This window comes from Ochotona princeps, chromosome 2 (genome assembly GCF_030435755.1).
Source record: "Ochotona princeps isolate mOchPri1 chromosome 2, mOchPri1.hap1, whole genome shotgun sequence".
NCBI classification, from domain to species: domain Eukaryota; kingdom Metazoa; phylum Chordata; class Mammalia; order Lagomorpha; family Ochotonidae; genus Ochotona; species Ochotona princeps.
The window spans coordinates 48,766,833-48,793,516 of record NC_080833.1 but is presented as its reverse complement, the minus strand read 5'-3'; the positions used below and the strand labels follow the sequence as shown (position 1 = coordinate 48,793,516).

Here is a 26,684-nt window from a genome sequence, read left to right as displayed (position 1 = left end):
AGGCTAGTATCACTGGTCCAGTGAGGTGTCATTGTATGTTTTATTTTTTGTAGGTTTTCATCTTGATTTGTGGGTGTAAAATAAATGAGGTTACATGGTGATTTGTGGCTACTTTCTTGCAGTTGGGAAATAGTAAGTACTGAATAAATAGGCTGAAAATAAACATTAAGATGATTTATCTTATTTATTGAGTTAAATAATGGCAAAACAAGGATTTGAACCCAAGAGTATTTGACACCTATACTTTATCTCTACTTAATACTACTTATAATTTCTTCAGGTAATTGAAGGATAGCTACTCTGATGACCTCATTTATTGAACACTTATTAAGTGCTCTTTATGCAGTAGGCTTTGCACAACACAGTATGCTGAAAAGTGTAGTAACCAGAGTGCCAGGAGATCATTGTGAGTGGGAAGCTTTGGGAAAAAGTTTTTATAACTCTTGAGAACAAATTGGACTGTGTTTGTAAGATTGATTGTGCCTTAGTGGAATAAAAGGACAGGAGACGGTAGGGGAGAGAAACTGCATAGGCAATACATGGCAATAGCCAAAGGGAGAAGGGTGACACTGACCTATTGGCTGGGCATTTGGGAATGTTCTTCCTCTCCCAATTTCCATTTTCTAAACTTTCTCTCCATAACTATGTGGTTTGTTGTACGGTCATTTGTTTGGATGGGAGAAAATCCCATTGGACTAAACTGGAAAAGCAGCAGATAAAGTATTAACCAAGCTACTTGAACAAGGCGATCCCAGAATGTATTAATGGAGATTGAAATTTGCCTCTTTCAACAATGGAGTTCAGAGGGATACAGAGGGAAGCTATTTGAATCACAATGTCACCTCAAACTCGTGTTCCTTCTATCTTCTTGCTCTTGTGGTCCACAAGCACCATCATGTATGTGTCTGACCCATGGAAAGGGGGAAAGCAAGTGACTCCCACTGAAGGATGGAATCCCATACAGTGCACATAGAGCTACTTCTTGCAGTCATTGGCCACATCTAGAGAGGCTGGGAAGTGTGGTAAAGAAGGCATGTGGCCCCTAGTCTCCCTGTCCTTCCTAACTGCCACATCAAAAAATCGATTGCATAGAATAGTTATCAAAAGAGCTGAAGTGAAGGGTTTGTTGAACTCCCAGCACCTGGTCAGGCCTACTGCATGGTCTGTGAGCTTTAATAATGTGCCCTATTCTCTTCTCAAACAGTAGCTGTCTTACTACCTAAAATCCTCATTTTCCTGCCTTCACAACCTAAAATGCCAGGCCTTTCTTCATGTGGTGCTTTTTGCTCCAGCCTGGCTTTCATATAAGATGCGACTGTTAGCATTCCCTCTTAAGAGGTTTTTTTCTGATATCTGCAGTGGAAATTCACTTCATTTTTCCATAGTCCCTGCCACGTTTTATCGACAGTGTAGCATATGTCAACTTATACTGTATATTACAGTTGTTTTTCTCACCAGTCACCCTTGCTTAAGACTTTGACACTTCAGGAAAACACCACATCTCACTACTGGTTCTATTAGCTTCATCAACAACATTACAATTCTAGATGGTATCTGACAACTCCTGAGCATCTCATAAAATCCTACTGAATTTAATTTGATTGGTTACCCAAGGTTGTTTTCAGAAACTTGCATAGGTAGCTAGGACCTTTCTATGAGACCATTATTCTCAGTCTGTGTTACCTATGTGAAACAGCATTCATGTGTGCAGGATTTTACTAGGAGTAGATGCGTGACATTAATTAGAATTACAAAGGATCCCATGACTCAGAATAGATAAAGGCTCTAGGTGGAGAGAAATCCTTAAGTATAAAAGCAATATATATGCAATGAGAATACAACACAGAAGAGCAAGTTCATGTTGACCAGCCACCAGTATATATGCACACACACTCACACTCACATTCATGCGCAAACTCATCAGACCCTCTATAGGACTTTGGTATATAGTCTTCCTGATTTGCACATAAAAAATAAAATTTCATTTGTACTTTTTTATTGGACATTTTTGTATCAATAATAAAAAATTGAACACCACTATACAAAATGTTTGAAAGACACAAGTCAATGTCTTTTGAAAAATGCATTATATAAATGGAAGAGATGTTAGATCCTAGGGAACATGGTAGTGGACACTGTTTCTGTACTTGTGATGAGCCACCGAGACCCAACACAATGTAGGGAGGCCAGGGAGCAGATCCCCTGCTGCTGATGGTGGTGTGAGTGGTACACTCTTTCCTGACCCTCTCCTTGTGTCTTCATTCTGTTTGTTCTTAAGCTTGAGAATGTAGAATAAGTTGAGTCTCTATCAACTTTGACTCTTTCCATCATCATGACTTAATCTTTTATCTCGTTATGCTCACATTCTTCTTTATTCTAAACCTTTATTTTGCTCCATAGCATTTTTGATACTAAATATTACACCTGGAATTGTTATAATTTTATGTATTTTTTACTGTGTTGCTTGTTTTGAGAGGGAAAAGTGGAATGAAGGAGGGAATGATCTTCCATCCACTCATTCACTCCCCTTTGCCAGCAACAGTTAGATCAGGCCAGGTAAAAACCAGGAGCTGGAGAAATCCAATCCATGTGTGTGGCAAGGACCCAGCCCTTTGATCCATCACCTGATATGTTGTCAAATGTGTATACAAGAATTGGGAGCAGAGCTGAACCTTGAACTCAGGCATGTAATATGGGATGTGGGTGTCCAAAGCAGTGTCTTAACCATTAGACTGCCTGCTCCTCATTTGTAATTTTTATTCCTAGTGTTAAATTTCTTGTCTTTGATGCTTTTATTTGCCACTTAGAGCTTCTGTTTCAAGCTTTTGGTTTCTATTTTTCATTTCGTATTTTAAGCCAGCCTTAGGTTTCTGAACAATTTTATTGTTAAAATCTTTGTGTTCCCTCACTCTCAATTCCTTTCCTTTTTAAAGATACACACTTAAAGTGTACTGTGGCGGTGGGGGCTAGTTCTGTCAAGTTAAACCACAGACCCACCGAGAGACTACATAATCTGGGAAGGGGGTGGCCTGGGAGAGAAACAGTGGGCTCCTCTCTCTTGGGTTACCACCTCCCATGGGAGGGCACAAAAGCTAGGGCAGGGGTTGGGGTGGCTAGACAGAGAGACACCCAACAACATCCATTAGGGCTGGGTAATTGAGCTGGTTAGATGGGACATGGTTCTCATGCCCATTGACATGTATGAGAGCAGAAGGGGATGTGGGATAGACTGGACACACATATTTGCAAACCAGGGTAGGGGGCGAGTCTGGTGGGATTATTGTGGGTCGCTCCAACTGGACAGCAGTCCCCACTGTCTTGGGCGAGGGCCCAGTATGTGCTGGGTAGAGCCAGTCTGGACTGCGGATACCCATTAGTTCCAGTGGAAGGCGGGACTGAAGACAGAATCAGCCCAGCAACTGCAACTGCCAGCTGATCAGGGCGATGGACTGTGACGGGCCCAGTTCTTGCTGGTACAAACAGGAGTTCAGTATGGGAACATCTCTGAGAAAGGCTCTATGGGGATTTCCCCAGTCGAACTTTGGGACTCTAAAGCTAACCATCAGTTGACGGAGGACAGAACAGGTCGATCAACTACCTCAGCTATGTGTTGGCAATGTAAGTGCTGGGCAAATGGAGACTCTATGATGGACTGTGTCAATCAGTGGATTCTCCAGAGACCGCATTGTGCTTGGAGTGGTGAGGGTGGCAGCAATTCAGATCCTTTGAAATGTCAAAAACACTCTGCCATCTCTACCTTCAGACCAGAGATGGTCTCCCCAAGGAACTGATGAACTTATCTGGACAATATGATGCTAGACTTTATGCCTGGTAGATGCTTCCAATGAAAGAATCTCAGCTGAATTTGAACTGTGGTAATGCAACAGGGTGGAGGAGTCCACCATGGAGCGGGGCTGGCGGGTTTGGGGAGGGATGGGGGGAAACCCACTGCCTATAAAACAGTGTCACATAATGCAATGTAACCAATTAAAAAAAAAGAGTAAAAAAAAAACTGTACTGTGCATTATGAAGTCTTTTCAGTTGCCCCAAATCATTCTTTCTATGTAATGTAATTGGCCTGATGATGGGGTTAATAATCATTAGACATCACCACATTCAGCATTGAGAGGCTATTTAACTTACACATATGTATAGAGTGATGATACAATAAAAGTTTTGATCCAATTCTATTGAGCTAGGAATATACATAGAGAGCTGGTAGAGGCAGAATACTGATATCCATTTTAAATGAGATTTCCAGAAGCTTCAAAAACTTGATTGTTGAGTATTTCAACTTAGTTCAGAAATCCTTGTAAAGCCAAAAAAGTTCACTAAGACATTACGCTATATGAAATCTAAGAATTTGCTTGATTTGTATCGATTCATGGCTGCCATTTCTTGGAAGCAATGGCTGGTATTTTAGAGGCAGGGTAGCTTGAGATTCAGGTTTGTCTCTGTACTAAATAGCAAGCCAGCACATACAATGCTAGAAATGGATACTTAATGAGAGACCCTGGACTGGAAGTACAGAGATATGACTGGTTTAAACTTGATTTTTGATCTGTGAACAAAATGATATAATGACACTGAATCCATTATATATGCTTTGATGGGTAGGGGTAGGGATACAAAGCTGAGGTTTCAAGAGTAGAATTGTAATCAGTGAGTACCTAGAGATGGAGATGGGATGGGGTGGAGAGACCACACGCACCAGGAAGAAAGGGATCCTCCTTCCGATATCATTGCCTTTAGTTAGACACACCTGGGTAAACACAAGACCAATGTGGAAGCACTTTGATTAGTGACCACTCACTGTCATCCAATCCTTGGTCACCTTAGCTGTCTATTTTCAGCTATAACCCATTTAGCTTTTCTGAAAGGCAAATAATATCCTTATAACCACCAAGATATAGTAGTGAGATAAATGAGATAAAATGTGAAACGTGCTTAACTGAGCTCCTCATAGACAGGGTTGGCTGCAGCGATCCTCTGACTCTGCTTGTCCTGTGTTGCCATGAGCATACATCCACACACATCTGTACACAAGACTCATTCATTTCACAAAGGCTCACTTAATGCCTGCGTGCCCTGAAATAGAAAATAAAGTGTCCTTGATGTCATTACTCTCTTTCTTCCCTTTTATAGCCTGGGGGCTGAAATTCAAAACCTGAAGCAATTCCCCAAGACCTCACACCTAGCAAATTGCAGTGACAGGATTTTCGCATTACGTGGAGCCACAGTGCTTTTCTTCATATCTGACCATGCCCTATCATGCACTTTCTATTCTTCATCACATATTCTTGCAGGAAGGTTTGTGGAAGGAGATATTGCCTTCTGCTTTAACAGAAAGTCTGGTTTGCTAAGAAACCTGTGCTTTCTACAGTAGGCCAACACAGAGCAGATCTCAGCTTCTAGGAGGGTCAGATATGCTGTTATCTCTGTCTTCACTAGACTCGAAGATGCTTAATTTAGAGAGCTTGGTTTTTTAGGACAGTCACATATACTGTGCTTGGGGATGTACACTCCATATATTGATTAGTATGTATCAGTGAAGTGTTTTATAAGGTAATTTCCAAGCTCACAATGAATTGAATCTGAGTTCAGATTAGAGTAGAAGGAAAAGAGAACCACTGCTGTCAAACAAAAGCAGATGCATACAGACACAGAAACACGTGTTCATGTACACATACACACTCCCCTCGCTGTGAGCTCTTCAGCCACACATACCCCATGTATTCTAGGACACAGACATCTGTATGTTCAAGTGTGCTTAACTATTTTTCAGATGGTGAAGAAATATGGGAACGTTATTCGCCTGGAATTGGGTGACATGTCTATGGTAATTTTAACTGGGTTGCCCTTAATAAAAGAAGCCCTTGTTCACATGGAAAATAACTTTTTGGACCGCCCCTTGTATCCTATTCGAGAACATGTCTTCAAGAAAAATGGTGAGTCTTTGGCTAACGTGAAATTGGTGTTATTCTTACAACTTTGGTATGATTTTGTAAACATGCTTCTGTGACTGTAATTTTCTCAGGATCCCACAATCAGCCTCAATATCAAACTTTGGCTGTGAATGGAAGCTAGATACTGATATTTGGAAATTGAAAGTGGCTAATGAGAGGATTTGGTGAAATTAACTCTCAGAGAGATATGGGAAGTACCATGTGTTCTGAACAAATAACTTTGGCGTCTTTGATGATGAAGGTATCACCTAACTCAGTTACAGAGGAGTGTCAGTGGCTTCCTTCTTCTCACATTCTCATCCTAAACCTCTTTCCTTGGGACAATGGATATGGACCTGCTGCTTTCTGCTGTGCCTGCTGTTGGTTCTAGGTCCTTATGCTCTACCAAAAAGACTTGCTCTATAAGATCAAATCTTCCAGGCTCTGTTAGAGAAGTTTGACATGAATCTTCACAATTACCATCAATTGAATTGGTCCCTGTGTCTCTCAACAGTTTTGACACTAAAGTGAATGGCTACACCTGCTCAATTTCTTTTGTCTTTATTTTTTCCCATTTTTTTCACTTTCAGGCTATGCATATTATTGGTTAGATTTTTTCTTGAACGCAGGAAATGGATTTGACTTTCTTATCCACCCAGCCAGTATGCATCTTTTGTTGGAGAGTTTAGGCAATATTCCCTCAAGATTATTGTTGAAAGGTAGAAACTTGGTCCTGACATTTTTCCAAAAATCTTCATATTATTTGTTTTAGATTTCCTTTATACTTTTACTAGGAGGTGGTGCACCTTCTTTTTCAACATGGTGATAATCATTCTTTGTTTCTCCATATCATCCTTTGATATAATTTGTAAGGCTGTAGGGGCAATGGAAAATTATGTTGGAAGGTCTTTATTTTGACTTCATTTAAAAATGAAAGTTTTGCTGGATACAATATCCTGGGCTGGCAGATTCTGATAGCATCTTTACTGTGACATATTGAAGTATTCATTCCTAATATTTCAGATTGATTTCTCTCAGTATCCCAATTTTCTTGAATAAATTTCAGCCATATTTTTGTATTGATTTATCTCACTAATTTGTTTCTGTGTTTTTAAGTAATCCTGTGATCATTTTTTCCTATTCATTTTCAGACTTTTCTTCAATCACTTTTTCTTCATAATCTAATATTGAAGAATTATTCTGTGCTTTTGGGTGTCATATAATCTTCCTCTCTTCTTGCTTCTCTTATTTCTCTGTTTATTTTTAGGCATTTTGGAAATACTTGCAGCTTTCTCCTCTGACGGATTCAATCTTTGAATTATGTCTCTAAGGCTTAGTGAAGTGCCTAGTCCTTCAGTGAATATACAAACTTATGTGCTGGGTGGGGCCAGCTATAGTCTGTGCTTCTCCTAGTGGCTGGATTCTAGTCTCAACCAAGTTGTGCATGTTAGATCTTTTTTTTTTTTGAATGTTTTAATTATTTATTTTTAAGAAACTAAGTTTATAAACATTTCTTAAAGTTTTACACTTTTTTTTAATATTCATTTATTCATTAATTACATTGCATTACATGACACAATTTCATAGGTACTGGGATTCCCCCCCCCTCACCAAAAACCCTTCCCCCATCATGAATTCCTTCACCTTGATGCATAACCACAGCTCAAGTTCCGTTGAGATTCCCTAATTAAAAGTTTACACCATACAGAGTCCAGCATCCCACTTGTCCAGTTCAAGTTCAACGGCCTCTTAGGGAGGCCCTCTCAGGTTTGTAGGCAGAGCCAGCAGAGCATCACCTCGATCAATTAGAAGCTCCAACATATCATCAGCAACAGTCCAGGTATGATGAGGCTGGTGCAGAGTCCACTGATTGACATAGTCCATCTTAGGGTTTCCCCTTGTCCAGTTTTCCGCTGCAAGCATAAAGCTGAGGTGGTTGATTCATCTACTCCATTTTCCATCTTTTTTTGATTAATGCTTTGGTTCCTCCATTTTGTTCAGGGGAATCCCCCTAAAAAAAACTTTGAGGCATTCCCAGTCCAGGCTCCTACATGTACTACTAGTAAGCACAGTGCCCGCCACCGTCCATCACTCCGATCAGCTGATGGTTTTAACCCCTGGGTTGGTTCTCTTCTGAGCCCCGACCTCTATTGGAACCAATGAGTATCGCATCTCTCCCCGGCTCTGCCCATCACACTCTTGTCCCTCACCTAAACCAGTGGGAGGAGTGCTGGTCGGGTGTTGCATTCCCTACTAGCACAGACCATTTCACCTTGGCATTTTGTGTTTTGTACTATTTTGGTTTTTTTTTTTTTTTTTAGATCTTAACTACAGTAAAAGAGAGAAGGTATCATCTTATCTGTTGGTACAATCACAGACTTACCACCTCTTTCTAAGTTGATCAGTGCCTGGGGGTTAACTCACAATGCATACAACTCTCACCCTTGTTGTCTCAAAAGTAACAAAAACGATTGGTGAGTGTTTAATAAGAGCATGGAACCTCTACAACAAAACACTTTAGTCAGGTAGGGATCTCTGTGTGTCTGAAGTCAGACACAGTGATTTACCAAAGACCATTAGACTCAATGTCCTGTAGCAAAGTCACAGAATTCCCAGTAATACTACATAAGGCTTCCTGATTCCTGGGGTACAAAGGATCCAATTAGCCCCTGTAAGTTCACTCTGTCCATGAAGAGAGTAGAGACTCTCCCAGAAGCACTTGCCTGTGAACACTAAACCTTGGCAGTTTGAGTCCTGGAGCTTGTGATTGGATGGTGATGGGAATGACTCCCAATGTCCAGCGGGCACCCAGGCCCGCACAACCATCTCAGTTGGAGCTAAAGTCTGTTTGTAAATCAGACTTTTCTTTCTGATGAAATTCCTGGCCATGCATGCACGCTGCTGAGCCAGCACAGTCTGCTGACGTCAAGATAATGCCACTTTCTTGTTTGTCACTAGGAACCCTCCTGGAAAGATGGCGAAAAAGACATGCACTTAGCATTCAAGGAAGTAGGTGGTTATACTGCCTGCTTCTAGGCTCTGGACCAAACTGTGCCCACAAGTTCTCCTTCAGGCATTAACACCAGTGTAGGCCTCCTGGTACTGCTCTCAACTTGTTTTCAGAAGCTGTCATCTCCTCTAGCCCTAGCAAGAGACTCTAGCAAGAGTCTCTGGCAGTGTACCCAGTGGCTACTGTGTGTTGGCACTGCCCAAGCTGCTCCATGATGCCTCTAATACTTTTGTTGAATTTCCACTACAATCATCATTCAAACTCTCCTTTGGAAGGCATTAACTTTGCTTTTCATCTTCCCCTACTTTATCTTCCCCTACTCATATAGGCATGTCATTTCCTAACTCAGACATCTTGGAATCCTCTCTTGGGTTCCTTAAGAGTATAGACTTTGTATTATGCATGATGTATCACTGGTAGATAGCATAACATAATTGTATGTAACTATGGTTATGTAACTCATACTGTAAGTGTGGCTTTTGGAATGAGCTACCATTGAAATTAAATACCTGTGTTTTTTTTTTGCTTACAAACTGTGTGATCTAGAAAAATTTGCTTAATGCTTTGTTGTTCATCAGTTTTCCTATCTGTAAGATGGGAGAGGAGCGTAAGTGTAACTGTCACATAGGATTTCTGTGAGTACTAAATTATATAAATCATAAAAAAGAGTTAAAGTACCTGAGATTACCCATGATCAGGAAATGTTAGCCATTGTGCTCTTGCTTTAAGATTATTTCTCCGTATATTTCTTAGCTGGCTTAATGCACCTACTTCCAACCATCAGATACACAATCTTGTATTATTTGTCAGATATCTTTAAAATCAGAATACTATAGGGTTATGGGGAGCCACCCTAACTAGGCTGCAGCTCCCACTGGTTTGCCTGAGTGTCAAGTGGGCAGGATCAGGCTGGACTACAACATCCATCGGTCCGTGTGGAAGACAGGACTGGAAACAGAACTGACCCAGCAATTGCATCGACCAGCATGTGCATAAGCTGATTGGGGCAAAGGACTGTGCTGGACCCTGTACTGGCAAGCACACACAAGAATCAGGTCACGGATGACCTCAGACAAAGTTTATTTGGGAATCCCTCCAACTGAATTGCTGATCTCAAACTCCAACCATGAAGAGTCTGTGTCAGCCAGTGGATTCTGAATAGATTTCACCACGACTGAAACAGTGAGATCAGCAGCAATTCGGAACTGTTGAACTATCAAATTGCTTGAGCAGGACCCTCGGAGCATGCCTCACATCGAGGACTTGGGATGAGTCGGAGGCTGGATGGGGCTTCGCCTTTTGTTTCTCCCCTGACCCCAGATACAGGGGGAAAAATTAGTGTGGCAACAATGGTATTTACCCACTTTGCTGTAGCCCTTGACCCTTTGTAACCTAGTCAACTAAGATTATAAAAAAAAAATCAGAGTACTATAGCACTGGTTTTCTTGTTCCCAGGATTGATCATGTCCAGTGGGTTGGTGTGGAAGGAGCAAAGGAGATTTGCTCTGATGACACTAAGGAACTTTGGTTTAGGAAAGAAGAGCTTGGAGGAACGCATTCAGGAAGAGGCTCAGCACCTCAATGAAGAAATGGAAAAGGAAGGTGGTAAGCATGGCAGAGCATGGGTCCAGAGAGTGGGATCCCTGCGGACTCTAAATAGACCCTTAAGATGTTTTCAAGCGCTGTGCTGTCTTTAGGCGCTTTGCCAAGCACCAAAGGTAGAACCTGCCCTCAAGTTCTAGAATTAAGAATGTGGAGACCATCACTGAACACATGACTGAACGTAAACCTTGGTCTTCAGTTTCACTGTCATGGCATTGCCTATGTACTTCCTGTGCGTCAACCTTCTGTAGGGTGCTGTGGCCAAAGTCTCACGGCTCGATATCTAGTATTTTAGGTCAGGAGACTCCTAGCAGAAAACAGAAACGAGCCAATCTTTTTTCTTGAATATGTATTTAACTTTATTGGAAAGTCAGATATACAGAGAGGAGCAGAGACAAGTTGAATATTTTCTGTCTGTTGATTCACTCCTCAAGTGGCCATAACCGCTAGAGATGGGCCAATCCAAAGCCAGGGGCCAAGAGCCTCCTCTGGGTCTTCCATGCAGCTGCAGAATCCCAAGGCTTTAGGTTGTCCTCAACTGCTTTCCCAGGCCACAAGCAGGAGCTAGATGGGAAGCAGGACAGCTGGGACTAGAACCAGCACCCAAATGGGATGCATATAATGTAAGGACTTAAGCCGCTAGGCTACTACTCTGGGGCAAAAATGAGCCAATCTCTAGAATACCTCTCTCCCTTCCTCCTCCTCCAGGACAGCCTTTTGACACTCACTTCAAGATCAACAATGCCGTTTCAAACATTATTTGCTCCATCACCTTTGGGGAGCGTTTTGAGTACCATGATAGTCAGTTTCAGGAGCTGCTCAAGTTACTACACGATGTCATACATTTGGAACCTACATTTCAGTGCCAGGTAAGACTGTTTCCTTTACATTTTCTGGCTAAGGATTTTAAGGATGATGTCAGAGACAGATGTTCTGCCTTTTTTCTGAATCTTCCAAGCACACACTTATCAAAAAAGAGATGCATGTATGTATTTGAAGGACAGAATAGAGAGATATTGAGAAACAGAAAGAGAGAAGCAGAAGACATCTTCATCCACTTGTTTACTCTCCAAATGGTTTGTTCTGGGCCTTGCTGAAGCCTGGAGCCAAGAACTCTATTCTGAACACCCACACAGCTGTCAGGGAACCAGGTTATTGCCTTCCCAGGCATATTATAAGAAAGTGTATCAGAAGGACAGTAACCAGCACTTGAGCCAGCACTCTGCTCTGGGATGCTGGCATTGCAGGTAGCAGCTTAACCCATGGCATCGTATGCTGGCCCTTAAAATACAACCTTTTCAAATGGAATTTTTGGTGTAGGGTTTTGAATTGGTAGTTAAGCACCCCTTCAGGCTCTTGCTTCCTGAGTTCAAGTCTCAGCTCGACTTCCAGTTCCATAGGTGGATGACTAATGTCTTATTGTACAAACTCTTGCTAGATTGCCATTGTTTCTTGAAAAGCATGAACTTTAACATTGCCATGTGGAGAAGTAGTATCAGGCAAGAATTTTCTGGTCATTTCTCTGCTAATTCTCTAAGTAATTTTCTCCAGACATTATCAACATAAACAGATATTGTTTTATGATCCAGAAAGTAAACAGACAGGAAGGCTATAGCATTCAGAAAAAAAAAAATCAAGCGCTGACATGATATTTGCTCCTGACCTTCTGATTTTTGCTTGATCTAGTCTACTTCCATCTAATAAAATTTTGTTTCACCTCCTGTTACAGTTCTCCAAAGAAATGCCTTAGGATCTTGATCCTCCTTTTAAAAAAATTGCCATTTGCTCTTGCTCACAGGTAACCTGGGAGCAACAGTTTGACCATTCATTGAGCACCACATTTGTTCAAGTTTAATATTTTTTTAAAGATTTATTTATTGATTTTTACAAAGTCAGATATACAGAGAGGAGGAGAGATAGAGGAAGATCTTCCGTCCGATGATTCACTCCCCAAGTGAGCCGCCACTGCTTTCCCAGGCCACAAGCAGGGAGCTGGATGGGAAATGGAGCTGCCAGGATTAGAACCGGCGCCCTTTTGGAATCCCGGCGCATTCAAGGCGAGGACTTTAGCCACTAGGCCACACCGCTGGGCCCTCAAGTTAGGTATTTTAGCCAGAGTTGTGCAAGCTGAACAAATTAAGATGCCTATGGTGTTGGCTATGGTTCCTACTGTGTATTATTTTTCCTTCTTCAATTCTAAATTTACATGGATGGTCTGCCAGTAAAGGCTTCAGTTTTGGTGTTGTCTTATCTTTACTTAAGTGAGTTTTCTATTCATACCGCTGACTTGTTTAGGGCATTGTCCCCATGAACATTTTAGAAAACATCAGTGATTTTGACATTTTTTCACCCAGATGTCACTATCAATTGTATGTTTTTTTCTTGCTGACTTTTGGCAGAATTGACATTCTCTAAAAGGAACTATGCTGAGACTGACTTCTTCCTAGTGCCATACACTAGATCCTTTGAGATATGTGATTCCTAGGTTGTATGGTTTTTGTTTTTGTTGTTTTTGTTGCCAAAAGGTTGATCTCTGCACATGATTTTTGCATAAAATGGAAATTCTCCATGAATTTTTAAAAAACCTCTGAAATATTTTGCTGGCAAGGTAAGAAAATGGATGAAGGAGAAAACAATGAGGAATTGCTTTTGTGGTATTAAAAAGAACAGAGCAGTGCTACTCTGTTGTCACCATGGTCTATTTGCTTTTCTCAATTAGCTCTACAATGTCTTCCCATCAATAATGAAATTCATTCCTGGTCCTCACCAAACTCTCTTCAGCAACTGGGAAAGATTGGAGTTATTTGTCTCTCATATGATTGAAAACCACAAGAAAGATTGGAACCCTGAAGAACCAAGAGACTTCATTGATGCATACCTCAAGGAAATGACAATGGTAATGTGTTCCATCACTTCAGTAAAAATACCTTAGAGCAGTGACTTAGGCTTTCCTTACATTTCCCTGATAGCTAGGGATCATGAGATTCTGTCAATATCTAGAAGCAGGTTAAAAACAAATTGGATGTATCGCAGTACAATTCAGTGAGACATCTAGGAGGCAAAAATCATGGCGTTAAAAGCTCTGACACTTCAGAGTATTGGCTTCTTCTGTACTGGGGCAGATTGATGGATTTATTTTCATCTCTCTTTACCTTAGTGCCATTGACAGATAGAAGCACTGCTTTCTTTTTATAGGAGAAGAGTTTAATTATCCCATATTGTGTATGTGTGCGTGCATTTACATTAAGAGCACTGTTGACAATCAGAAGCAACTAGAAAATGATGGTGGTAAAATGAGAGCATGTCTCAGTGAATTGCTGATGGAATCAGAGGGACGTAAACTAAAAAATATTGATAAAGACATATGAAAATTGTAGGAAAGAGGACTTCTGTTTTTTCTTTCTGATGTCTGTAGATACCCTTGTGAGGTCTGTGCTGTGAGCCTTTTTCATCCCACATGATTTTTAGCATCATCAGAATGAATACATACTGTTATTTCCATTTCATGAAACACTGACTACAGCACAGAGTTAAATAAATTGTTACATGAACCAAATAAGCATGAGTTAAATGACTTGGCCTGTGTCGTCTACCTGGCAAGCAATACAGTAATAAGGAAGAAACAGATCTTATTTACAACTCATTCAGTCTCCTATAGTAATTGCTACTTGCAAAATTATAGACATAAGGTGATAGTTGCCTTGATTTTCATCCCACCAAGTGCTGGAACATCTTTCTTAGCTCGGGATCTTTGAAACATCAATTGTGCTCTTGTAAAAAGCCTTTCTTTCATAAACAACCTAAGGGAAATCCTTTCTTCTGGGACCCTTTCCCGCCAAACCCACCACTGGTCCTAGAATGAAGCCTTTATGAGCTGTGGTAATGACATCCTAAAAAGCCAGTGAACACTGTGATTTCTCATGCAAGGCTAACACTACATCAAGTTTCACTGAACAAAACCTCATCTGCTGCACGTTGGACCTCTTCTTTGCTGGCACGGAGACAACTTCCTCAACACTGCGCTGGGGTCTGCTGTACATGGCCCTGTATCCGGAAGTCCAAGGTGAGCCTATCAGGGAGCATGGTGGGACCAGGACAACAGGGTGACTTCTGTACAAAGAAAGGGCCCAGACATAGGCTAGTGGACTGGAAGGAGGGAGAAAGCAGCCATGAGGTCATGTGCACTAGGGAGCAAGATTTTTTTTTTCAAATTTCCTCAAAATTCTCATGAGTCAAGGCAAGACAAACATAGCAGAGTAGCTCTGTGCCCAAGAAGCTCAGAGTCTGGGCAGACATTTAGGGAGAGGTAGAGATGGGGAAGCCATAAAATACATTAACCTTGTGGTTAAATCCAGGAAAGAATCAGTTTGACACACCAAAAGGAAAATTTTACTCATACCTTTCATTTCTGATTAGTATTGCATTTCTATTTTCCTCTGGGAAATGCCCAAATTCCTCTTGGATAAAAACCTCTGATGTGCCTTTTTCTGCATGCTTGGCCTCAATACTTCACTCCTTCTTGGTGGTTTATGCAGATTACACATCATTTTCCTTACACTTGTTTTCTTATTCATGACGTCTGCTCTTCTCACTACCAACAAGGCACTTTCCCAAATTTTCTACATTAGAAATCCCTCAATCATGAAGAATCTGCTCAAATGCTTCCTTCTTAAGATGTTTCTCTGCTCTTCTTTCTAGGCACGTATTACAGTCCCTTCCCCCAGAGAAAGCCTCATGCACCACTGTAACTGGATTTGCTGCACATTGCATATGGTCCACAATTTACAATGTTGTTGGAATCCTATAATCCAATTGCAGATTGAAGTATCTCTGCAGAAAATGCATGTGACCTATGAAACCTCACTCCTAGTGAGGTTGCAGTAGAGTGTGGGTATACTCCTCCTGTGATTATGTAGATGCCCAACATGCCAAGAGAGAGTTGTGGCAGGCTAGCAAAGACCAAAATTCAGAGTGCAGTTTCTAATCAAAAACATCCTGAATAGGGATCATCCGAATTCACAGAACTCCCCCACTGCAGAGAATGATTGATTTCATCATTTTTCTTCCTCTACTTCTCAGAACAGCTTAAACTTATGGAGGAAGAAAATGGTCATTGCATGGTTTTACGAAACGTGGCAACAGTTTATTTATGAGACATGAAATCCAATTAGTGAAGCAAGACCAAATTTCTCTTTCCAAGAGAAAACCAGAAACATTAGGCGACTGCCCATGAAGTTTTATTTCATTACATGTGGGCAAAAATGCATGCCTTCAATGTGTTTACATTTATGTATATGTGTCCTGGGTCATGGTTTGAAGTGCATTTCCAACTGGAATATTTCTTCAAAGGTTTATAGTTACTAACTTAGCATATGTACTTGGATTCTGGAATGTTCTATCCAAAATAATAATGGAATAAAATGACAGATGTTGACACCCGTGTTTACAACAGTGTTATTCACAATAATCAAGGGGTAGAGGCAGCCCAAGGACCCTTCAAAAGTGAGTAGATTCATAAAATGCAGATTATTTTGTTTTAATGAGGAATGAAATTCTGACACAGGCTGTAATATAGATGAACTTTGAAGATATGCAATCACAAACACTTTTCCAGTTACATGAGTTTTTTTTTAAAATGATCAAATTCATGGAAACTGAAGGAAGCATAGCTGTGTCCAGAAGCTCATCATGGGGAAAATAGGGTTGACAACTGAAATTGAGTTTCAATTTTGCAAGGTGCAAAAAGTCTTCAGCTGGACACCCAGGCTTCTAGCCAAAAATCTATCTTACTACAGGAAAAAATGAAACATATATTGAGTATGGCTAGAAATTTCTTTTATTTATTGTATACTCACAAAAATCAATTCATGTACGTTTTATATGGCAATCCTTAAGATGAATGTAAATTTATTCTCGCTGATTAAATGAGGAAAGTTCGTCCCGAAGAATCTGAATGGCTTACAACAGCAATGTTGTACAGCATGAGAGAGCAATTAGATCGATCTTGTCTCAGGACCAACTTTCTGTTTTAGATTAGGGGTCTTGGGGATTTGCACTATCTGTTTATTTTCATTTGTCCACATATGTTACAAAGACTCCTTGTGTATCACTTTGACAAATTATGCATGTATGTGCAAAGGCCTGAAAAATTAACATTCACCCACAAACGTCTTATGTTGAATTCTCATGACCCCTATTACTCTTTAGGGTGTAGGGCCTTTGGAGAGTGATTAACTCATGATTAGGATTAATGACATTACCAAAAGCATCCCAGAGATCTGCCTTGCTCCTTCACCACATGAAAATACAATGAAAAGGAGCCATCCTTGAGCTAGAAACTGAATAACAAAACATCCTGGTACCTGGATTTTGGATTTCCCAGGCTCTCGAACTGAGATAAGTAAATTCCTATAGTCTATCAACCATGCAGTCTCTTGTAGTTTGCTTTAGTGGCCTGAATGCACTAAGAAAAAATCCTACTACAAGTTTAGCCATGTTAATCTGGTTATTCTATTCCTAAGCCTAGCCGGGCTCAAGAAAAGTTATGGAGTTGGCAGTTTTATAATCAGCCTTTTGAAGAGTTGAGAACCATTTTATTCTTCCAAATTTGATCACGAATGGAACCATAGCAGGTGAAATCTTTGGGACCTATATGAAACCTTCACAGAAATGGAATCTCCTCTTCTTTCCAGAAAAGGTACATGCTGAGATTGACAGTGTGATTGGCCGGTGGCAGCAGCCAAGCATGGCTTTCCGAGAATCCCTGCCCTACACAAATGCTGTCATCCATGAGATTCAGAGAATGGGTAACGTCGTCCCCCTGAATGTGCCCAGGGAAGTGACAGTTGATACCAATTTGGCCGGATACCACCTGCCCAAGGTAATTAAGCACTCCCAACCTTAGATCTTCAAACCCCCTATAAAATAATGGGAGCCTGAACTTGAAGAGTGACAGATATTCTTGTTCTGGGGAATAGATTAAATGGGAAAATATATATGTTACTTATCATTTAATATCAATTTCCCTCATGCCCTCTCTTTAGAATATTAGTATAACTATATATACTAATGAGGTTATGGGGCATGGAGAAGGGGAGATTTCCAAGTGTAACATATTGAGGCCAATGCTGGACTGTCCTTGCTTTGTTTTGGAACTTTATATTCTCACTTCCATTAAAGTATGTCATGAATATTTATGGACACACACCAAGTCAGAGTTACTTCTTTGATGTTCCCACAGAATGTTTTTTTTTATTCTCTTGGGAAAGCATTTCTGAGGAACTGGGAACCTGCCAAACAGACTTTGGGAAATTCTGTTTATATAATGCAGGTTTTGTTTGAAATGTTGAAAGAACATTTGAAACCAGTTGGGCCACCATTACATCAATGATTGTGTTTCTAACACAATAGAAGTGATATTTAACAGCTTTTCCTCTTTTGTTAATTTGTGGTACAATTTCACAGTTTCCAGTACTTCCTTTACCCCCCCCAAAAAAATTCCCTCCCATGTCACTAATTGCCCTGGATCATTACAGTAGTACAGTCCTTTATGAGCAGTCATAAGTCCGTCATTCTGCTCTTTAAGTATATCATGACATTATAGGTACAGATAATGCTACACATTCCAGCATCCTATTGTCAAATTATAATGAACACTTTCATTGGAAGTCCATTTTTTATTTGAAAGTAGAGATGTATACTAAGTTTTATTTTCACATCTGTATATGATAGAATGTAATACACAGTTACTATATATGCCCTTAAATTAAGTCTTAAAACAAAATTTTAAATTTCACAACACGATGTAGTTAAATACCATGCTACAGAATGATCAATGTGTTGCTGAAAAACCTAAAAAAAAAAAAAATTCAAAAGAAAAACCCTTCTATGATAAAATGACGTAACCATATCACCTACAAATCAACAAAATTAATAAGACAAAAATATTTGTAAGAATGAAAATAAAAACAAAAATGCAAAAAACATGAGTTGTAGGAAAAACAGGATTGAAAGTGTTATTGATCACTATAGAACATGACCCAGCCATTAAAAAGAGTGAATTTGAGTGGATCATGATGGTGGAATACAGTAAGGACACATTTAAACAGACAGAGAAATAAGAGCCAATGTGAAGCAGAGAGGACACATTCCAGGAAAAAGGCGAGAACAGAATAACAGCAGAGGGATACCTGGAGACTGACAGACACAGGAAGGCAGCAAAAAAAGTGGTGAGGTGTTGCAGTCACTGATAACCCAGAGGCATTCAGCAAGTGGCAATCTGAACTCCAATGGCAGCCAGAATTACACCAAGGAGGGAAGAGACTTTCACCAGGAGCTCAGGAGGTGAACCCAGACAAAGAACTGCTGGTCCTGCTGGTCTCTTAGATTTGACCAAGAATAGAGACAGCAGCATATCACAGATGGACAGTGTGGGAACAGGGTGGATTTCACAACGCAGTCCATCCTCTAGAGCTGTATTGGGCCCTATTTTGTTTAAGGAGGCAAGGGCACTGGACACTACTGCACATGCACTGAGCTGGGAGCGAACCCATTTCTGGCTTAGTGAACTGCAACAATCTGGCGACCTACAGGTTCCACCCAAGATAGGTCAGGGTAGACATCACACCTGATGACCAGCATATGAAGAACTGTAGTAGTGGCACATCAGGCACCATTTTGTATGGTGTGGCAAAGAATTTAAGACTGCAGGGAGAGCAGGGAGCTATGCAAGTACTGAGCTCAGGGAGAACTCACTGAGCTCATTGCATTGCATTGATCCCACAGGAAAGTAATACAGACTGTGGGGTCAAACGGGACAAAATAGGTCTGTGTGATCCTCAGAACTAACAGCCAACAGATTCTGGCAAGATCACAGCCACAAACAACCTAGCTATATACGACACCTGGTGTCTCCCTAATCTTGCGACATACTCTAACTGGAATTGGGAGAAAGTTTGTACAGACAACGGTGCAACCTAAGCATGTTATCACAGGAGGTGGAGACTGGTGGGCTAGGAGCTGGGACGACAGAGAACACAGTGGAAATCGAACATAAGAACCCAGACCTGGAACTCACTGGACGGAGTGGCACAAGTGACTGCAAACAAAGAGCCATGTACCAGCTGCAATAAATAAAATCAAACTGCATACATGTGGGTGGCAGAGTTTAGAAACCTACCCCAAGGAAGAATCTGATAACCAGAAGTACAATGACCAAGAGCAAAAGAAGAGACAAACGCACAGTGAATAATACTGAAGACTCCCCTGCAAAGGAGTAAAACCCTTTGACAACCTCAGAGTTCACTGAGGATGAGAAAATGGGAGATACAGAATTCAAAGCACTGGTTATAAAGTTTCTTATCATCCACTAGAAGCACATAAAGCAGGCATTCAAGGAATATGCCACACTAGAATGAATCAAATGAAAGTTGATAGATCAGAAATGAAGAATACAGTGGAGCAAATCAAAAATACAGTGGGGAGTCTCCAAAATAGAATGAAGGAGGCAGAAGAAACAATCTCAAAATTAAAAGATATTTCTTGTCACCAAGAGAAAACAAACAAAAAACTGCAAGCAGAGCTTGGATCAAACAAAAAAAAATATTCAAGAATTGGAAGAAACTATTAAAAAGCTTTAATACCCATTGACAAGTACCAGAGCCAAATGGGATGGGGGACAGACTGGTCTTCTGCTACACAAATTGGCAAACCAGGGTAGGGGGCAGGCTTGGTGGGGGTTATTGTGGGTCGCCCCGACTATGCTGCAGCTCCCACTGGTTGATGTAAGGGCCGAACCAGACTGGACTGCAACACCCATTGGTTCCAGTGCAACTCGGGACTGAAAACAGAACCAACACAGCAATTGCAACCACCAGCTGATCAGGGTGATGGACTGTGCCGGGCCCTGTGCTTGCTAGAACATACAAGAATCTGGTCTGGGAATACCTCAAAGTATCTTTGGAGATCTCCCCACTTGAACTGCTGGACTCAGAATTCTAACCAAGAAAAGACAGAAGACAGAATAGGACAATCATTCATCTCAGCTACATGTTGGCAGCGAAATATGGGACAAATGGAGACTTCATGATGGACCATATCAATCAGTGGACCACCTCATCGAGCGAAACTGGCAGTGACTCATAACTGGAGAACTATTAACTCCACTTGAGCACATATCTCAGAGCATGCCCCACATCCGGGACTTGGGGTGGGCGGGAAACCGGGTGGGGCTTCTCCCTCAATATCCCCTTTTACCTCAGATACATGATGGAAACAATATGGACATAATAGCATTGCCCACCTCCCTATCCCCCTGAACCTTTTTTTTTCTCTTCTCTTTCTTGATTTTCCTTCAACTATAGTTAACTATGTAAAGATTGTCAACAACAATACAATAAAATGGATTATAAAAAAAAAAAAAAGGCCAAATATAAGAGTTAGAGGCGTCCTAGAAGGTGCAAAAGAGAAGGTGGGTTTACAAATGTATATAATGAAATAATAAGGGAAACTTTCCTTAATCTGGAGAAAGAATTGGGAAACAAGATCCAGGAGGGGCACAGAACTCCCAGCACGCTTGACCAAAAGCAATCTTCACCAAGACACAATGTAATCAACCTTTCTTTAATGGAACATAAGGAAAGAGCCTTAAATGTGCACATGAAAAAAATCAACTGACATCTAAAGGAACGCTAACTAAACTCGCAGGAGACTTCTCACAGGAAAGTCTACGGGCCAGGAGAGAATGGAGCAACATCTTCCAGATTCTAAAAGTAAAAACTGTTGATCAGGATAATGTACCCAGCAACACTTTGCTTTGTCTTTGAAAAGGAAATAAAATTCTTCCACAGTAAAGAAAAGAATTTGCCTCTTCCTAACCTGCCCTACAAATGATACTTAAAGATATTTTCTTGACAAATAAGCCGAATAGCACCCAACAAAACCAATGATAAATGTGAAGAACATCCCAGTAAATGAACAACAGAAAACAAAGTCAATGAAGAAACCATTGCTAAAATGACAGAACCAAATAACCACCCACACATATTAATCCTGAATGTAAATGGCTTAAACTCATCATTCAAATGCCATAGATTAGTGGATCGGATTAAAAAAAATAAAACCTATCTATTTGTTGCCTTCAGGAGACACATTTCATCAACATAGATCAGCAGAAACTGTATCTCATTTATTTTTATTTTTTTGGTTAGTTTCATCTCTTCGCAACACTTTCTTCCCATTAGATTTTTCAGTGACTCATAGATCAAACAGTACCATCATTTTCTTCAAGGTCTTGATTTGCTTTTTCATTTCTTCAGTGGCACATTAGTCATTTAGTAGCATGTTATTTACTTCATGGTGTTGTTAATTTCTTGTTTTTTTTTCTTCCTGTTGTTAATTTTGTTTTGTGGCTTATGATTTAAGGGGATGTATAGTAACTGTGTAATGGAGACTATAATTTCCAGATGTGATGATACATTACAGTGTGTTTCTCCACTTCCAGACAAAGCTGGACTTCCAATGAAACCGTTTGCTATACCTTGACAAGATGATGCTGGACTCTCTGCCATTGTCTATTCCCACAATATTGGACATATGACTGTATATGAAAAACTATACTATACTGTATTTTTGACAGAGGGGAACTCGGTTATGGGTGAGGGAACTGAGGAGGGGATAAGGCAAATGCATGGGCCTATGGAATGGTATCATAAATGTGAATAATAAAAAGAAGTTAAAAAAAAAGAATGAAATTGCAACTTTGCAACCAAATGGTCCCAACTACACAGCATTATGCTCAATGTAATAAATCAATCAGAAATATATACATGTATATATCATATGTTTTCTCTGATATGATGCAACAGCTTATTCTTATATCTCCATGATGGGGAACTTAATATTTCACAAGGAAACTAATCCAAGTGTGTGAAATATTTACCATTAGAAAGGGAGTAAAGAGCAAATACTCATTAAGCAACCTTATGTGTTGAAAACTCCGTAATAACACATAATAATAATATCATGAATTCTGTGTTCTCCCTATATATCAGGAAGTCAAGGCCCAAAGAAGTTAAGTTTAAATAAAACATCTCAAATAACAAGTGACCAAAAGTGAAATCTAAAATCTGATTTGTTCTGATAGTTTTTGCTGAACCAGCCTCCTGCTACAGTAATTGTTTTATTTTAACTTTATGTCCCATCAAATTTTCTCACTTCTCTCATGTTAAATTTTCAGTCTTCACAGAATCCTCCCTTACTCCACCTTATCCATCTACTCTTAAAGGGCAGCTTTCCTGCACCATGTGGTGCTCTCTCCATACTGCACAGTTGCAGTTCCTTTCCTTATTTGCTGGTTAACTTGCCCAGCCCCTGTGGACCTATCGAATTTTGTCTAAGTCCCCCACAATATGTCTTACCTAGGGACAGTCTCAAGAGATAGAAACAGAAGAACTTTCCCCCTGGACACTCTGAATCCTGTCCCTCCAGAGCCAGGAGAAGCAGGTGCTGCATTGACTGTTGCCTTTCTAATGGACAGTCTTCTGGGTGGATGCCAAACTGAGTTCTAAGCTTCTGTTTGTATTTTTATAGCAACTAATGTAAATGCAGTGACTCAGTTGAGTTTAACGGACTTTTATTATCTCTTACTTTGATGTAATTTTAATAACCCTTCTGATAAATGATAAATCTAGTTAACTACATGTTTCAGAGGCTAGGAGCCATGACTGAGCTCAGATAGACCTAATGGGGATAGATTTATATTTTGCTGTATCTCCTCTCTCTGGGTGACTCTGTGCATGTTATATAATCCTCAGAGCTTCCATTTTTATAGATGAATAAATTAAGATCTCAGTTTTATTGGTTCATTAAAAAAATTATGAAGCAGAGAGAGAGAGAGACAGAAATCTACCAACTAGTTTAATTCCCAAATCCATACAACAGCCAAGGGTCAGGGGATGAAATTCGAAGTCAGGAACTCAGTAAGTTGCATTTGGAAGGAACCCCGTTAGCTGAGTCATCACCTGGTGCCTCCCTGGATCTGCATTAGCAGGAAGCTAGAGGCAGATGCTGCGGCTGGGTTAGTTAGCTCAATGATAAAGTGATGCTGACAAGATGATCAGTGTTTAAAAAGGCGGTATTGGGTAGGCGTTTGGTATAGTAGTAAGCTCCCACTTGGGATCTCACATCCCATATTAGAGAACCTGGTCAGAGAGCCCAACAACTCCAATCAGATTCCATGCTAATGTGCATCCTGGGAGGCAGCAGCAGATGACTCAAGTATTGAGGCCTTGCCACTGCTGGGAGACTGAGTTTCTGGTACCTGGCTTGAGCTGGCTGTGGTAGGATTTGGGGAGTAAACTAGTGGATTAAAGGTCTCTGTCTCTCCCCCTCCCTTCCTGTTACCTATTTCTGTTGCTCTTTGCCTCCCTTCCTCTTTCCTATTTCTCTCTCTCTGTGCTGTGTTTCTCTCATCTTTCAAATCAAATAATTTTTAAAGAAATTTAAAGGCCTTTGCAATAAGTAGGAACACATTATTAAGAACCTGGAGGGAGTATGATTATCTTCTTATAATTTTATATATGAAATAGATAAAATATGTACTCTTTGTGAATAAAAATTTCAGATTTCAAAAAAAGAGAAGCTGGAAGTAAGCCAATATTGTGGTAACACAGAGAGAGGACGAATTTGACCAGACAGGTAGAAACATGTGCTTATTCTAAGAGCAGAGGGAATTTACGGACTGTTAACTTTGAAGCGAGTGGGGGCATGATATGATTATGTAATGCTCAAAGTTCATTCTGCTTTCAGGGTTGGAGCACATTTAAAGCGTATGACAGGATTGCAGCATAGAGAACCAGTGATTGCAGGAGTTTAGGTACTTGATGTGATAGTAGTAGATGTGGATGAGATAAAATCAACAAAATTTAAAGTAGCATCAGTCAGACCCACTTATTGGCTACATGAAGGCAAAGCTCACTCTGGGTGACTTCTCAATTTCTTGCTGTATAATTCGATGGACAAGAGTTGCTTATGCTAGGCTACCTGATCTTTTTAACCTACTGTGGGAATAAGTACCGTGTACTAATCTGTGCAAGGAAGAGAATGGCAGAGACATTGATTAGAGTTGCCAGTCATTACTTCATTGAGCAGCTGAGTTGATCATGGTCTAATGTTAAAACAGCTAGTCTAGTGGCACAGCTGTCTTGAATTCATGTCACCTTCCAAGTCCTACACTAACCTCTCCTTGTAGAAATGATCTTTGATACCATCAAGATTATCCACACTCTGCTGGGAAAACCTAAAGCTCTCCTATGCAAAGGGGAGGAGCCTGAGGCAGTAGGCTCAGGGTGAATGTGTTTGGGAAGGAACAGGTGATCAGGCTCTGACAAGGCCTTGGTGTGGGAGACCAGGGATCACCACCACCACTGCATGGGTTGTAGCCTCATCTAAATCTGAGTTGCTTTCTATAGGGGACTCTGGTCATGACCAATTTGACTGCACTGCACAAGGATCCAAAAGAATGGGCCACTCCTGACACCTTCAATCCAGAGCATTTTCTGGAGAATGGACAATTTAAGAAGAAGGACTCCTTTCTGCCTTTCTCAATAGGTGAGTTATAATGAATAACAGTGTGAGAGTCCAGAGTTCCTCTCTCTGTTTTTTCCTTCTCTCCCTGTTCCTTTGCCGTAACTGGAATGTCTCCAGACAGCCCCACCCACATGACACCATCTTGCTGCCTGTTGCAAAGGCAGGATTCCCCAGGCTGGGCATTGCTCTGGTCTGCTGTTATTTCCTAAAACCTCTCTTAGTTCTAATGGAAATTTCAGTCTCTCTCTGTGCTCCAGAACACTGGAGACAGAGACTTCTGCCTGCCTTTTGCACACAATGAAGTTGGAGGCACCTGGCATCTTTACAGAGTGTTTAATTATCTCAAACTATTCTTAAAGATTCTTACACAGGAATATAGCTGATGTACAGTAAGGATGACAAAAAGCTGTCAGCAGGAGGGTGAGCCTGTGTACCAATATGGCCATCAGGCAGTAATTCCATAAACACCACCACCTTCACTGGACTGGGCCTTACATGTAAGATCTCTCTTTAGAGGTCTTTTTATCCTTTAATAAATTAGTTACCTGTTAAAAATATAGTTGGCACATTTATAAGTTGTATTGCTTCAAAAGTGGAAAAGATGATGTAGTGACAATTTCTGTACATGTTTATAAGCTATTGGCTACCAAGAGTATTTTTAGTTCATAATGCCACAAACTCATTTTTAAAATTCTTAGCATATTGTAAGCATTGAATTATATCAATACCTTTCCAGATCCTTAATTCATAAATATTTATAGAGTATCTCTTGTGTATTAAGCATTTATCCCTGAAGATTTGACAATGAAAGAAATAGAAAACAACACTTTCCTTATGGACCATATGTTCTAACTGATCTGACAGAATTTTTTATTATATTTTTATTTTGAATTTTGAATTATGTGGTACAATTTTGTATACACTTGGATTCCCCTCAAACTCCCACCCCAGACAGATTTTCCCCATTGTACTACAATGGTGTAGTCCTTCATAAGGAACATAATCCTGTCAGTCTCTTATTTAAGTGTACCCTGACATTGTTGATACAGACAATGTCAGACAGTCCAGCATCTCATTGGACACATGTCCAACAGTTTCATTCAGAATCCATTTTTCGTCTAGGAGCAGGGATACATGTTCCATTATACCTCCATATCTGTATTTGATAGACCCCAGTACTCCATCACTATACATTTCTGTAATTGAGAAGCCATGAAACAAGGTCAACAACTGGTATGAGTTAGAACAGCCACAACAACAACAACAAAAAACAACAAATTACAATACCATGAAAAAATGTGCCACTGAGTAACCAACACATGAGTGACAAAAAGGAAACACTGAAGTCTCTTGGGAAAATTGATGCCACCATGTAATCCATGAGCCAGTGATAAATTCGACAAGAGAAAAGAGATTATGTGGAATAAACAAACTGTAATAAAAAACATCAAAACACATGGGATACAGGCAAGCAAGCAAACAAACAAAAAATAGTATGGATTAGATTATTGAAGTTACGCTTTCCATGCTGGTTTCCTTAT

At 40.3% G+C, this 26,684-nt stretch overlaps 1 protein-coding gene across 4 annotated transcripts in view; it reads left to right on the top strand.

Annotated features, from left to right (window-relative positions):
- LOC131478359 (cytochrome P450 2J1-like) overlaps positions 1-26,684 on the top strand; it is a 74,212-nt gene that overhangs the window by 32,516 nt on the left and 15,012 nt on the right. For 2 of the 4 annotated variants that reach the window (XM_058657267.1, XM_058657254.1), the window contains exons 2-8: positions 5,786-5,948; positions 10,411-10,560; positions 11,266-11,426; positions 13,277-13,453; positions 14,485-14,620; positions 17,250-17,437; positions 25,026-25,164. In XM_058657267.1, coding sequence (XP_058513250.1) covers positions 5,786-5,948; positions 10,411-10,560; positions 11,266-11,426; positions 13,277-13,453; positions 14,485-14,620; positions 17,250-17,437; positions 25,026-25,164 — 1,114 coding nt within the window. Of the gene's footprint in view, positions 1-74; positions 133-5,785; positions 5,949-10,410; positions 10,561-11,265; positions 11,427-13,276; positions 13,454-14,484; positions 14,621-17,249; positions 17,438-25,025; positions 25,165-26,684 lie in introns of those variants that run through there. The other 2 variants (XM_058657260.1, XM_058657276.1) reach the window with 2 other exon arrangements.